The 13,420-nt window shown below is 42.9% G+C and overlaps 2 protein-coding genes across 4 annotated transcripts; one reads left to right on the plus strand and one right to left on the minus strand.

Annotated features, from left to right (window-relative positions):
• Nucleotides 1-481: 481 nt before the first annotated feature.
• Nucleotides 482-5,147, minus strand: LOC116360554 (beta-2-microglobulin-like). 2 transcript variants are annotated; one of them, XM_031815307.1, is made up of 4 exons: nucleotides 3,476-5,147; nucleotides 2,167-2,439; nucleotides 1,367-1,402; nucleotides 482-1,267 (listed from the first exon to the last, which is right to left on the minus strand). In XM_031815307.1, the coding sequence occupies exons 1-3, from the start codon at nucleotides 3,537-3,539 to the stop codon at nucleotides 1,389-1,391; spliced, it is 351 nt and encodes a 116-aa protein (XP_031671167.1). In that variant the 5' UTR covers nucleotides 3,540-5,147; the 3' UTR covers nucleotides 482-1,267; nucleotides 1,367-1,388. The 2 variants fall into 2 exon arrangements, with proteins under 2 accessions (XP_031671167.1, XP_031671168.1); XM_031815308.1 differs by lacking the exon at nucleotides 482-1,267 and having other exon boundaries at nucleotides 1,366-1,402; nucleotides 3,476-3,639.
• On the plus strand, nucleotides 4,658-12,283 carry LOC116360553 (protein lifeguard 4-like). 2 transcript variants are annotated; one of them, XM_031815305.1, is made up of 7 exons: nucleotides 4,658-4,855; nucleotides 5,119-5,227; nucleotides 6,348-6,453; nucleotides 6,646-6,679; nucleotides 9,682-9,799; nucleotides 10,353-10,398; nucleotides 11,454-12,283. In XM_031815305.1, exons 1-7 carry the CDS (start codon nucleotides 4,762-4,764, stop codon nucleotides 11,658-11,660), a joined length of 714 nt encoding a protein of 237 aa, XP_031671165.1. In that variant the 5' UTR covers nucleotides 4,658-4,761; the 3' UTR covers nucleotides 11,661-12,283. The 2 variants fall into 2 exon arrangements, with proteins under 2 accessions (XP_031671165.1, XP_031671166.1); XM_031815306.1 differs by lacking the exon at nucleotides 6,646-6,679 and adding an exon at nucleotides 6,789-6,822.
• The last annotated feature ends 1,137 nt before the right edge of the window (nucleotides 12,284-13,420 follow it).

The following is a 13,420-nucleotide window of genomic DNA, read 5'->3' on the forward strand; positions in this document are numbered from 1 at the left end:
TGCAAATGAGAACTTGTTCTCAACTAGCCTACCTGGTTAAATAAAGGTGTTCTCAACTAGCCTACCTGGTTAAATAAAGGTGTTCTCAACTAGCCTACCTGGTTAAATAAAGGTGTTGTCAACTAGCCTACCTGGTTAAATAAAGGTGTTCTCAACTAGCCTACCTGGTTAAATAAAGGTGTTCTCAACTAGCCTACCTGGTTAAATAAAGGTGTTCTCAACTAGCCTACCTGGTTAAATAAAGGTGTTCTCAACTAGTCTACCTGGTTAAATAAAGGTGTTCTCAACTAGTCTACCTGGTTAAATAAAGGTGTTCTCAACTAGCCTACCTGGTTAAATAAAGGTGTTCTCAACTAGCCTACCTGGTTAAATAAAGGTGAAATAAAAAAATAAAATAATCAAGAAATATCATAAAAAGTGAAATTTTTTGGTCCCAATTATTTTATTTTTTTAATTAAAAATATTTAGTCAAATAGTTGTCCAATGTCAATAGTTTACCATTTATTTATTTAATCAAACTGAACAGAAAAGTGTTGTATAATACACCGGAAAGACAGAATATATCTTCTTCTTTTTAAAGTAATGAAAATACAGTTCTCTACTTGGCAAAAATGTGCCTGTAAAAAGACCCCATTTTGTTTTACTGTTGATAATTGGGTCCGTTACAGGAATGTTGAAGGATAGACAGAAGATGAGATGTTATATTGATAAATGACTTCAAAACTAAAAATGAACGTTGATATTTACAGGTCACACAAATACATATCACATGGGCTTCCTCGAAAATAATTTGGGCTTTAAAAATTAAAATGCTGATCAAATATCATTCTTTATATTACACTGTTGCTTATAGCTAAAACCACAGTCAAATAGTGCAAGTTATGGAGTTTGTTTATTTATTGTTTATTTATGAGAAAAAGTGGTCAAATCTAATGGTACCAATTTCAAGGAAATTAAAGTTTTTTTTAAATTTTATCTAAAAATAAAATACTTGATAAAAGCCTTTATTGTTTTGAAAGAAGTGACTTTGAGGATGTTCATCAGAAGCTGTGCCATTTGTCAATTAAAAATAGCTTGCCCCCCCCCAAAAAAATCGTAACAATTTTGTGTGTAAGTGTTTTAGTAATGATTGTCAATTCAAAACCCTTGAAACTGGCACCATGGCAACAAAGTGGTACCAAAAAAACAAAAACAAAAGCCCCAGTTTGTCATCTCAGCTCTAGTGAAAGGCTGGCACGGATTAGACAACCACAGATGGAATGGCCGCCTGTTAAAGAAAGAAGGGTAAAGATCTAGTTAGCTACAGTTCATGTAATTAGATACAGTTTTAACAAATAAATATAAATTTATTAATCTGAATACCTACCATTATGTCCTGCTCCAGATCCTTACATATCTGCCTCTGGAGAAAACAACAACACAGACAACATTGTCATTGTTTTACAGACTTCCACAAACTACATGTCTACATGAAATCAGTCTCTTACTGTAACTAATGACTCATCAATTGGTATCTAAATCAATGACCACATAATGAACCTAGCTTTCCAGGGCCCTGTCCAGAAAAAAGGCCCTGTACTTCCTCCCTAGACACTTGTGGAGATGTGAGAGGATAGGCCAGTCAGGTGTACTCCTCTAACTAAATCAGTAACTCACCCCAGGTATACTCCTATAACTACTAACTAAATCAGTAACTCACCCCAGGTATACTCCTCTAACTACTAACTACACTAGTAACTCACCCCAGGTGTACTCCTCTAACTACTAACTACACTAGTAACTCACCCCAGGTGTACTCCTCTAACTACACTAGTAACTCACCCCAGGTGTACTCCTCTAACTAAATCAGTAACTCACCCCAGGTATACTCCTCTAACTACTAACTAAATCAGTAACTCACCCCAGGTATACTCCTCTAACTACTAACTACACTAGTAACTCACCCCAGGTGTACTCCTCTAACTACACTAGTAACTCACCCCAGGTGTACTCCTCTAACTACTAACTACACTAGTAACTCACCCCAGGTGTACTCCTCTAACTACACTAGTAACTCACCCCAGGTGTACTACTCTAACTACACTAGTAACTCACCCCAGGTGTACTACTCTAACTACACTAGTAACTCACCCCAGGTGTACTCCTCTAACTACACTAGTAACTCACCCCAGGTGTAGGTCTTCAGATTCTTCAGGTGACGGACTCTGCAGGTGTACTCCTCTCCGCTGGCTGGTGTGAATCCAACACTCTTGGTGAGGTGGAACTGCCATCCCTGTTCGAAGGCCAGGTCTGTCTGCTTGGCGTCGGGGATCTCCACGCCGTTCTTCAGGAGCTGGATGCTGATGTCAGGGGGGTGGAAGCCACTCACGTGACAGATCAGGGTGTTCTTATCGCCAAAGTTGCCAGGGTTACGGCTGTACACCTGCACCTTGGGGTGAGCTGGTAGAAATGCGAAAAGAAACCGCCATAGGGAGATTCATAGGTTTTCATTAGTTACAAGTATTATTATTCCATTTGCAGGTATTGGAATACATAAATATATTCCTTTACATTTCACACAGGTAGGTTTAACAGTATAACTTTAGACCGTCCCCTCGCCCATACCCGGGCGCGAACCAGGGACCCTCTGCACACATCAATAGTCACCCACGAAGCATCGTTACCCATCGCTCCACAAAAGCCGCGGCCCTTGCAGAGCAAAGGGGGAACTACTACTTCAAGGTCTCAGAGCAAGTGACGTTACCGATTGAAACGCTATTTAGCGCGCACCGCTAACTAAACTAGCCGTTTCACATCCGTTACATAAGGCTATACATTTTATCAAAGTTATTTAAAAGTAAAGTACACTTGGGGACAAAGGTCTGTGAGTTATCAGACATTTATTATGGCTCGAGCCAATACTGGCTGCCAAAGACAGCAGCCATTTCATTAAAAGTGAAAGTAAAATCTGGAGGGGATTACCAGCCATAACTAAATGTGGCGTCATGTCAATGTTGGGCTATACCAGGTAGGCTATAATATAACCTATCCACTGAAACAATCACTTAACGTTATATTTTTTATCAGGTTAAAAACGTTACATTAGGTTTACATTATGTGACATCACACTTCTCACATCAATTTACAGGCATGTCAGCAAATAGTTGACGATTAAAATTCAATGATTAGGATGTAGAAATAATGATTATCTAGCAAAAATGGCAAAAGGTTCATGCAAATTATTTAGCTAGGGCTCGAGGTTGTGGTGTCCTTCCTCCCACATGACATGACAATGTAGGGTTTACAAGAAACAGTACTTAATAAACAAACCAAAAAAACTACAAAAAAGTTATACGTTTGGTATTTAAATAAATATCCTAGTAAAAAAAAACGTCAAACTACAATATAAACAGCGTACAAACAAACTGATGGTAAGAAATCGATAAAGACGTGCATTTCCAAACGTTGCGTTGACTTTATAAAACAAGATACTTACATTCTTTGGCCTCCACAGCGCTGTAAATGAGCCCAAGTACAACGATTGACAGAATAGACTTCATATTTGGTGTAATTCGGAATGATTCGTCCTCAAATAAAATAGAGAATGGAAAGATCCGTCTGCCTTTGCCTGGCTGTGGAAATAACCTAACTGAAAGTAATTGTAATAGACTGTGGTATCAATGCTCTCCAGGACCGCCTCCTTGTTTTTAAAAGCCAATCAAAAATGGTAGATTTCTGTTGTTAGGCTAAAGAAAGCCGCACAGGTTAAATAGTTTATTGGGGAGGACTATGGTCTGGAAATAACCTGAAATCCAGGTGAGTTACCTTAATAGCAATTTCGATGTATGTCATGAGATATTATTATTTGACCATGCTGGTCATTTATGAACATTTGAACATCTTGGCCATGTTCTGTTATAATCTCCACCCAGCACAGCCAGAAGAGGACTGGCCACCCCACATAGCCTGGTTCCTCTCTAGGCTTCTTCCTAGGTTTTGGCCTTTTTAGGGAGTTTTTCCTAGCCACCGTGCTTCTACACCTGCTTTGCTTGCTGTTTGGGGTTTTAGGCTGGGTTTCTGTACAGCACTTTGAGATATCAGCTGATGTAAGAAGGGCTATATAAATACATTTGATTTGAAATTGGATTTGATCATGTTATTTCACCTTTGCATCCATTTTGAGAATAAAAAAATATAGAATAGAATAGATGTTTGGCCATTTCAATATTTTGTGTCTCCATTGATCTAATTGTATTTGTATTTATTTAACTTTTATTTAACTAGGCAAGTCAGTTAAGAACAAATTCTTATTTACAATGATGGCCTACCCCGGCCAAACCCGGACGACGCTGGGTCAATTGTGCGCAGCCCTATGGGATGTGATACAGCCTCGAATCGAACCAGGGACTGTTGTGACGCCTCTTGCATTGAGTTGCAGTGCATTACGACTGATGCGCCACTCGGGACCCCAAATGTATAATACACATACACATACCTCTTTTAATTAGGGTTTTTGTTTTGAATTTTGGCATAAAGTTGAGCATTGTCTACTCAACCGCTCTAATAGTTCCCTGGAAAAAAAATGACCCTTTATCAACAGTTAGTGGTGTGTTGCGCTATTGCAGGTTTCACAGAAATCACGAGCCATGTCACATGACGAACGTTTACAAACCAAGCCGGAAGTGGAGTGAACTTACGCACGTCAACCGGAACAGCTGTGCAAGGGCCCCAAAACAGAAAACATCAAGACAGTATTTTAGTCTGAATTAAAGCTGGATCAAGATGACTACACCTGAAAAATACCCTAGGTCTTCTATTGAAGATGATTTCAACTATGGAACAAATGTTGCGACAGCGAGTGTGCAAATCCGGATGGGTAAGAGAAGACCCGTTGTAGTTTATTTACCTAGCTAGCCTAGCTGATGATGGTTGCTAACACGCAAGCTAACTAGCAATATTTTCAATATGTCTAGATCATGCCTTGCCAAATGAAATAAACGATGTGACATTTATCGTGGTGGCAACTAACTAAATGACAGAATCAAATACATCTACTGCTATGGAATGTAACTAAATAAATCATGATTTCAATAAGCCTACTTAGCTGTCTTATCTATTTATTCTCTCTCCCCGGGAAAGATTTCCTGCGCAAGGTATACACCATCCTTTCTCTTCAGATCATCCTGACCACGGCTACCTCTGCTCTCTTCATGTACTGTGACACTATCAAGGACTTTGTCCATTCAAGGTAAATTGTGAACTATTAGTAGGCCTGCGTAATTCAATGGGCATATCTGGGAAACACTGTGGTAGAAGGGTAATGAGGGTGGGTTTAATTTGTGGAACGTTCCAACAGGAATCTGTTCCCCCAAAAAATCGTAAATAACAAGGCTGCCAACAAACAACGCATAGACAGTTGTATAGCGGCAGAATAAGATACCGGGTAGAGAGGGTGGGCTATTTCATTAAGTTTTTCACTCGCCACGTTTATTCCGAAAAAATATCTGTCCTCTCTCTGGTAGCCTATGGACAAACATGAAGAATAAGCTGCGTGGTGAGTTGATGCCTATTCGGCAGCTAGTTAGCTAGGGGAATTGATCATGATACTTTTTATGCGTTGTTTGTTTGGCATCCTTGTACTTTACAAAGTTTTTGGATCAGATTCCTGTTGGAACATAACACAAATTATTACATGGGTAATGATATTGGTATGATAGATATTAGTAAATGATACCCACCTGGGTAGGTAATGATATTGGTATGATATTAGTAAATGATACCCACGTGGGTAATGATATTGTTATGATAGATATTAGTAAATGATACCCACCTGGGTAATGATATTGTTATGATAGATATTAGTACATTCAGATAGTTGAATGCGTACTCCACTAGGGATGTAACGGTAATGATATTGGTATGATAGATATTAGTACATTCAGATAGATGAATGCGTCCTCCAGTAAGGCTGTAATGGTAATGGATGAAGACCATCACAAAAAGAAAATAAATAACGCCCCCCAAAAAAGTTAAAATAGGCGTACATTAATTATTATTGGGGGGGGGGGGGTGAATGTACGCCAATCCTCCACCCCCCAAATAGCCCTATACACCAGCATTGTGCATGTATTTATATACTGTAAGGAGACTTGTATTTTGGCTACCCGATGACATCAAATGACTATTATACTAATCTCTCCAGCCTGGGTGTCAGTCTGTTTCTGCCGTGTTGTCAACTCCTCATGGGACTTTCAATGGAGTATGCAAGGGACAAGAGTCCAACCAGATGTGCAATAGTATAATCTGTCCCAACACGCTTCCTGGTTGGCTTGGTTCTGACTCTCTCATTGGTTCTGTACCCCCTCCAGTCCAGCGGTTGTGTTGGTGTCAGCCATTGGCTCCCTGGTGTTGATCATTGCCCTGGCCTTCTACAGACATCAACACCCCATTAACCTGTACCTGCTTGCCGCATTCGTAAGTTCTGGTTTGCACAGAATGTGTCCCAAATGGCACCCTATTCCCTATATAGTGCACTACTTTTGACCAGGGCCCATAGGGTTCTGGTCGAAAGTAGTGCACTATATAGGGAATAGTGGCCCTGGTTAAAAGTAGTGCACAATGTAATGAGTTTGTTTAAGCTAACATTGTTTTCTTTCTCTCTTTCAGACTCTGTTGGAGTCGGTCTCTGTTGCTACCGCAGGTGAGTTCTGCCCTTTCAGACTCTGTTGGAGTCGGTCTCTGTTGCTACCGCAGGTGAGTTCTGCCCTTTCAGACTCTGTTGGTACTGCAGGTGAGTTCTGCCCTTTCAGACTCTGTTGGAGTCGGTCTCTGTTGCTACTGCAGGTGAGTTCTGCCCTTTCAGACTCTGTTGGAGTCTGTCTCTGTTGCTACTGCAGGTGAGTTCTGCCCTTTCAGACTCTGTTGGAGTCGGTCTCTGTTGCTACTGCAGGTGAGTTCTGCCCTTTCAGACTCTGTTGGAGTCGGTCTCTGTTGCTACCGCAGGTGAGTTCTGCCCTTTCAGACTCTGTTGGAGTCGGTCTCTGTTGCTACCGCAGGTGAGTTCTGCCCTTTCAGACTCTGTTGGAGTCGGTCTCTGTTGCTACCGCAGGTGAGTTCTGCCCTTTCAGACTCTGTTGGAGTCGGTCTCTGTTGCTACCGCAGGTGAGTTCTGCCCTTTCAGACTCTGTTGGAGTCGGTCTCTGTTGCTACTGCAGGTGAGTTCTGCCCTTTCAGACTCTGTTGGAGTCGGTCTCTGTTGCTACCGCAGGTGAGTTCTGCCCTTTCAGACTCTGTTGGAGTCGGTCTCTGTTGCTACCGCAGGTGAGTTCTGCCCTTTCAGACTCTGTTGGAGTCGGTCTCTGTTGCTACTGCAGGTGAGTTCTGCCCTTTCAGACTCTGTTGGAGTCGGTCTCTGTTGCTACCGCAGGTGAGTTCTGCCCTTTCAGACTCTGTTGGAGTCGGTCTCTGTTGCTACCGCAGGTGAGTTCTGCCCTTTCAGACTCTGTTGGTACTGCAGGTGAGTTCTGCCCTTTCAGACTCTGTTGGAGTCTGTCTCTGTTGCTACTGCAGGTGAGTTCTGCCCTTTCAGACTCTGTTGGAGTCGGTCTCTGTTGCTACCGCAGGTGAGTTCTGCCCTTTCAGACTCTGTTGGTACTGCAGGTGAGTTCTGCCCTTTCAGACTCTGTTGGAGTCGGTCTCTGTTGCTACCGCAGGTGAGTTCTGCCCTTTCAGACTCTGTTGGTACTGCAGGTGAGTTCTGCCCTTTCAGACTCTGTTGGAGTCTGTCTCTGTTGCTACTGCAGGTGAGTTCTGCCCTTTCAGACTCTGTTGGAGTCGGTCTCTGTTGCTACCGCAGGTGAGTTCTGCCCTTTCAGACTCTGTTGGTACTGCAGGTGAGTTCTGCCCTTTCAGACTCTGTTGGAGTCTGTCTCTGTTGCTACTGCAGGTGAGTTCTGCCCTTTCAGACTCTGTTGGAGTCGGTCTCTGTTGCTACTGCAGGTGAGTTCTGCCCTTTCAGACTCTGTTGGAGGCGGTCTCTGTTGCTACCGCAGGTGAGTTCTGCCCTTTCAGACTCTGTTGGAGTCGGTCTCTGTTGCTACCGCAGGTGAGTTCTGCCCTTTCAGACTCTGTTGGAGTCGGTCTCTGTTGCTACCGCAGGTGAGTTCTGCCCTTTCAGACTCTGTTGGAGTCGGTCTCTGTTGCTACCGCAGGTGAGTTCTGCCCTTTCAGACTCTGTTGGAGTCGGTCTCTGTTGCTACCGCAGGTGAGTTCTGCCCTTTCAGACTCTGTTGGAGTCGGTCTCTGTTGCTACCGCAGGTGAGTTCTGCCCTTTCAGACTCTGTTGGAGTCGGTCTCTGTTGCTACTGCAGGTGAGTTCTGCCCTTTCAGACTCTGTTGGAGTCGGTCTCTGTTGCTACCGCAGGTGAGTTCTGCCCTTTCAGACTCTGTTGGAGTCGGTCTCTGTTGCTACCGCAGGTGAGTTCTGCCCTTTCAGACTCTGTTGGAGTCGGTCTCTGTTGCTACCGCAGGTGAGTTCTGCCCTTTCAGACTCTGTTGGAGTCGGTCTCTGTTGCTACCGCAGGTGAGTTCTGCCCTTTCAGACTCTGTTGGAGTCGGTCTCTGTTGCTACTGCAGGTGAGTTCTGCCCTTTCAGACTCTGTTGGAGCCGGTCTCTGTTGCTACCGCAGGTGAGTTCTGCCCTTTCAGACTCTGTTGGAGTCGGTCTCTGTTGCTACCGCAGGTGAGTTCTGCCCTTTCAGACTCTGTTGGAGTCGGTCTCTGTTGCTACCGCAGGTGAGTTCTGCCCTTTCAGACTCTGTTGGAGTCGGTCTCTGTTGCTACCGCAGGTGAGTTCTGCCCTTTCAGACTCTGTTGGAGTCGGTCTCTGTTGCTACCGCAGGTGAGTTCTGCCCTTTCAGACTCTGTTGGAGTCGGTCTCTGTTGCTACCGCAGGTGAGTTCTGCCCTTTCAGACTCTGTTGGAGGCGGTCTCTGTTGCTACCGCAGGTGAGTTCTGCCCTTTCAGACTCTGTTGGAGTCGGTCTCTGTTGCTACCGCAGGTGAGTTCTGCCCTTTCAGACTCTGTTGGAGTCGGTCTCTGTTGCTACCGCAGGTGAGTTCTGCCCTTTCAGACTCTGTTGGAGTCGGTCTCTGTTGCTACTGCAGGTGAGTTCTGCCCTTTTGCTTGATGCTGATTCATCTTTTGAGACGTTTTTTCTTTTTAATTCAAAATATCCACCGCTTCTATATAAATTATATTCACGTCTCAATAAATAATCAATGAGTTAATCTACTGTGAGACACCTGTGACCTCATTAGTAATATGATTATTCATAGTTTATTATTCCCCTCAGGAAATATCGACTCCCCCCTACTGTGTTTCCATAGTAACGCCACCGGCTTCACTCCCTGCCTGCATCTGACATGGCATCCTATTCACTATATAGGGAATAAGGTGCACTAATTAGTGCCCTTTATAGGGAATAGGGTGCACTAATTAGTGCCCTTTATAGGGAATAGGGTGCACTAATTAGTGCCCTTTGTAGGGAATAGGGTGCACTAATTAGTGCCCTTTATAGGGAATAGGGTGCACTAATTAGTGCCCTTTATAGGAAATACGTTTAAATTTCAGAAGCAGTCCTCATTGTTTGTTCCCTCCTATACATTGTGAACCAGGCATGTGTTTGTGTTGTTGTCTCTGTAGTGACCTTCTATGAGTATTCCATCGTGCTCCAGGCCTTCTTCCTCACAGCAGCTGTGTTCCTTGGGCTGACTGCCTACACCTTCCAGTCTAAGAGAGACTTCAGTAAACTGGGAGCTGGGTAAGAGGCCTTAAACTCCTCTCATCTGAAAATAGCACCCTCTTTTTCAACAGTAGTGCACTATGTAGGGAATAGGGTCAGGGCTCCATTTTGGATGCAAACCTACCTGTTAGCTGCTCACTGCTACAGATATATTACCTATTTATTATAGCTGCTACAGATATATTACCTATTTATTATAGCTGTTACAGATATATTACCTATTTATTATAGCTGTTACAGATATATTACCTATTTATTATAGCTGTTACAGATATATTACCTATTTATTATAGCTGCTACAGATATATTACCTATTTATTATAGCTGCTACAGATATATTACCTATTTATTATAGCTGTTACAGATATTACCAATGTGTTTTTAGAGGTTATTTCTAAACACTAAGTATGGTCTCAGGTTTGTTAGTGCTGTCTTGATGACAACGTCCACAGGAGCCACTAACACCGCTCCTTGATAAAGCTTCACCCACAACTGTATGGTTGTCAACTACAGACAGAGTGTATTAGGTACCTGCTGGTTGAACAGAATCTGAATCTTCACTGTGTTCCAGACTGTTCTCCGGCCTGTGGATCCTGATCATCGCTGGTTTCATGAAGGTGAGTTTCGTCCTTTTTACAGTTTCTGTTACCTGTTAAAATTCAGTTTTCCTTCAGGTAGTGGTTACTACAGTAGAGGTGGTTTCAGGTAGTGGTTACTACAGTAGAGGTGGTTACTACAGTAGAGGTGGTTACTACAGTAGAGGTGGTTACTACAGTAGAGGTGGTTACTACAGTAGAGGTGGTTTCAGGTAGTGGTTACTACAGTAGAGGTGGTTTCAGGTAGTGGTTACTACAGTAGAGGTGGTTTCAGGTAGTGGTTACTACAGTAGAGGTGGATACTACAGTAGAGGTGGTTTCAGGTGGTGGTTACTACAGTAGAGGTGGTTTCAGGTGGTGGTTACTACAGTAGAGGTGGTTACTACAGTAGAGGTGGTTTCAGGCAGTGGTTACTACAGTAGAGGTGGTTTCAGGTAGTGGTTACTACAGTAGAGGTGGTTACTACAGTAGAGGTGGTTTCAGGCAGTGGTTACTACAGTAGAGGTGGTTTCAGGTAGTGGTTACTACAGTAGAGGTGGTTTCAGGCAGTGGTTACTACAGTAGAGGTGGTTTCAGGTAGTGGTTACTACAGTAGAGGTGGTTACTACAGTAGAGGTAGGTCATTACCACTCTTTTCAACATCCATTATCTCTTAATTTTGCATTCTTTTTCTTATAAGTAGTCATTCCTCATTAATGCCTTGTCAGTCAGTCATCCATCTATCATCCGTCCATTCAGACATCCTTAATCTATCCGTCAGTCAATCAATCCATCTATCCACTGTTTAATCTGAGTCTCCTCTCCCTCCTCCTCCTATTCTCCTCTCTCTTCTCCTTAACCTATCCGTCAATCAGTCATCCATCTATCATCCTTCCATTCAGACATCCTTAATCTATCCGTCAGTCAATCTATCTATCATCCGTCCATTCAGACATCCTTAATCTATCCGTCAATCAGTCATCCATCTATCATCCGTCCATTCAGACATCCTTAATCCATCCGTCAGTCAATCCATCTATCCACAGTTTAATCTGAGTCTCCTCTCTCTCCTCCTCGTCTTCTCCCCTCCCCCCCAGCTCTTCTTCCAGAACGACACAGTGGAGCTGTTGTTTGCTGGTGCGGGAGCTCTGTTGTTCTGTGGCTTCATCATCTACGACACCCACCTCCTGATGCACCAGCTGTCCCCTGAGGAGCACGTCCTGGCCTCCATTAACCTGTACCTGGACATCGTTAACCTCTTCCTGCACATCCTCCGCATGCTGGACTCCATGAAGAAAAACTGACCTTCTATTCCCTCATTTAGTGCACTACACACTATTACCTAGTTTAGTGCACTATGTTTTGACCAGGGCCCTGTATAAACGTAGTGCACCGTGAAGGGAATATTGTGTGGTTTGGGACTCGGCCCCCCGATTTAGGTGATCAGCTGCTTGGCTCACAGGGTGACTTGGGATCGATTCAGTTCTCAATCCAGTAACATGTTCTTGTAATTATTTATAAAATCCTCATAGAAAAGAAAATGGATATTTATCGATTCACCTCCATGAATTGAAAACTGATTTGTCCTCCATCTCTGATAGCCAACCCTGCTGTAGATCCTTCCAGTGATTGTGAAACATTAACCCCTGCCGTCTAAGTTTAACCCCTGGAGATAATATTATATTATAACCTGTGCCATTTTGTTTTTTAGCATTTTGGAACTGGCTGTGTTTTGGACTTAATGCTGTTTTTGTTCTTATACTGTTTATTATTCTGAATGTAAAACAAACAAAATAATCATATTTAATTGTGGGTTGCTCGCTCAGTGAATGATTCCTTTCTGAATATTCAGGCATACAGATTACAGAAGGTTGTGATGGTGTAAGAAAAAGCAGAACACATTTCTTAGGAAAGTACTTCGTTCTACTTTAGTTTTAACTTCCATCCCCTTCGCTTGCTGGTATACTGAATAAACTGGCCATGATCCTTCTAGAAAGACTTGAATTGTTGTCACAGTAAAGTTGTATAAAATACACTATTCTCCACTATTGACTTCACCAGAGAAAATGTATCACATAGCAACCTATTCCCTATATAGTGCACTACTTTTGACCAGAGGGCATGTCCCAAATGGGACCCTATTCCCTATATAGTGCACTACTTTTGACCAGGGTCCGCATCCCAAATGGGACTCTATTCCCTATATAGTGCACTACTTATGACCAGGGTCCGCATCCCAAATGGGTCCCTATTCCCTATATAGTGCACTACTTTTGACCAGAGGGCATGTCCCAAATGGGTCCCTATTCCCTATATAGTGCACTACTTTTGACCAAAGCCCTATGGGTCATTTGGGACAGAGATTTGATATGCCAGCAAACAGAGGGATCCTCTGGGACCAGGAAACATGTTCAACCAGTTAGCTGGTGGGCAGAACAATTGTACAGTAGAATACTACCACATCAGATGTCAGGAAAGGGAATCTGAAGAACACTACAGGTCTGAACACCAAGAGGTTTCCATTAGACATCATGTGAATACTAATGAAGAGATTTTACTAGGTTCTATATTCTGTTTCCTCAGTCATTCATGTATTAACAAACCTGCAAGTTGCAATACAAGTTGCCACGTGGAATGTAAAGTAGTTGTGCATCTATTCGGTGAACTGAATCAACCGGCAAGTATATATGCTTCGATTTCTTCATTAAATTGTAAAGTGGAGTGTTTTAGATTTTCATGTAGGTACGTCTGCTTCCTCTAACTCAGTAGAACCAGTTATACCACTAGACCAGGTGAACACTCACCTGTATAGAACCAGTTATACTACTAGACCAGGTGAACACTCACCTCTACAGAACCAGTTATACTACTAGACCAGGTGAACACTCACCTGTATAGAACTAGTTATACCACTAGACCAGGTGAACACTCACCTCTACAGAACCAGTTATACTACTAGACCAGGTGAACACTCACCTGTATAGAACTAGTTATACCACTAGACCAGGTGAACACTCACCTCTACAGAACCAGTTATACTACTAGACCAGGTGAACACTGACCT

Source organism: Oncorhynchus kisutch, unplaced genomic scaffold, assembly GCF_002021735.2.
Source record: "Oncorhynchus kisutch isolate 150728-3 unplaced genomic scaffold, Okis_V2 Okis09a-Okis19a_hom, whole genome shotgun sequence".
NCBI classification, from domain to species: Eukaryota; Metazoa; Chordata; class Actinopteri; order Salmoniformes; family Salmonidae; genus Oncorhynchus; species Oncorhynchus kisutch.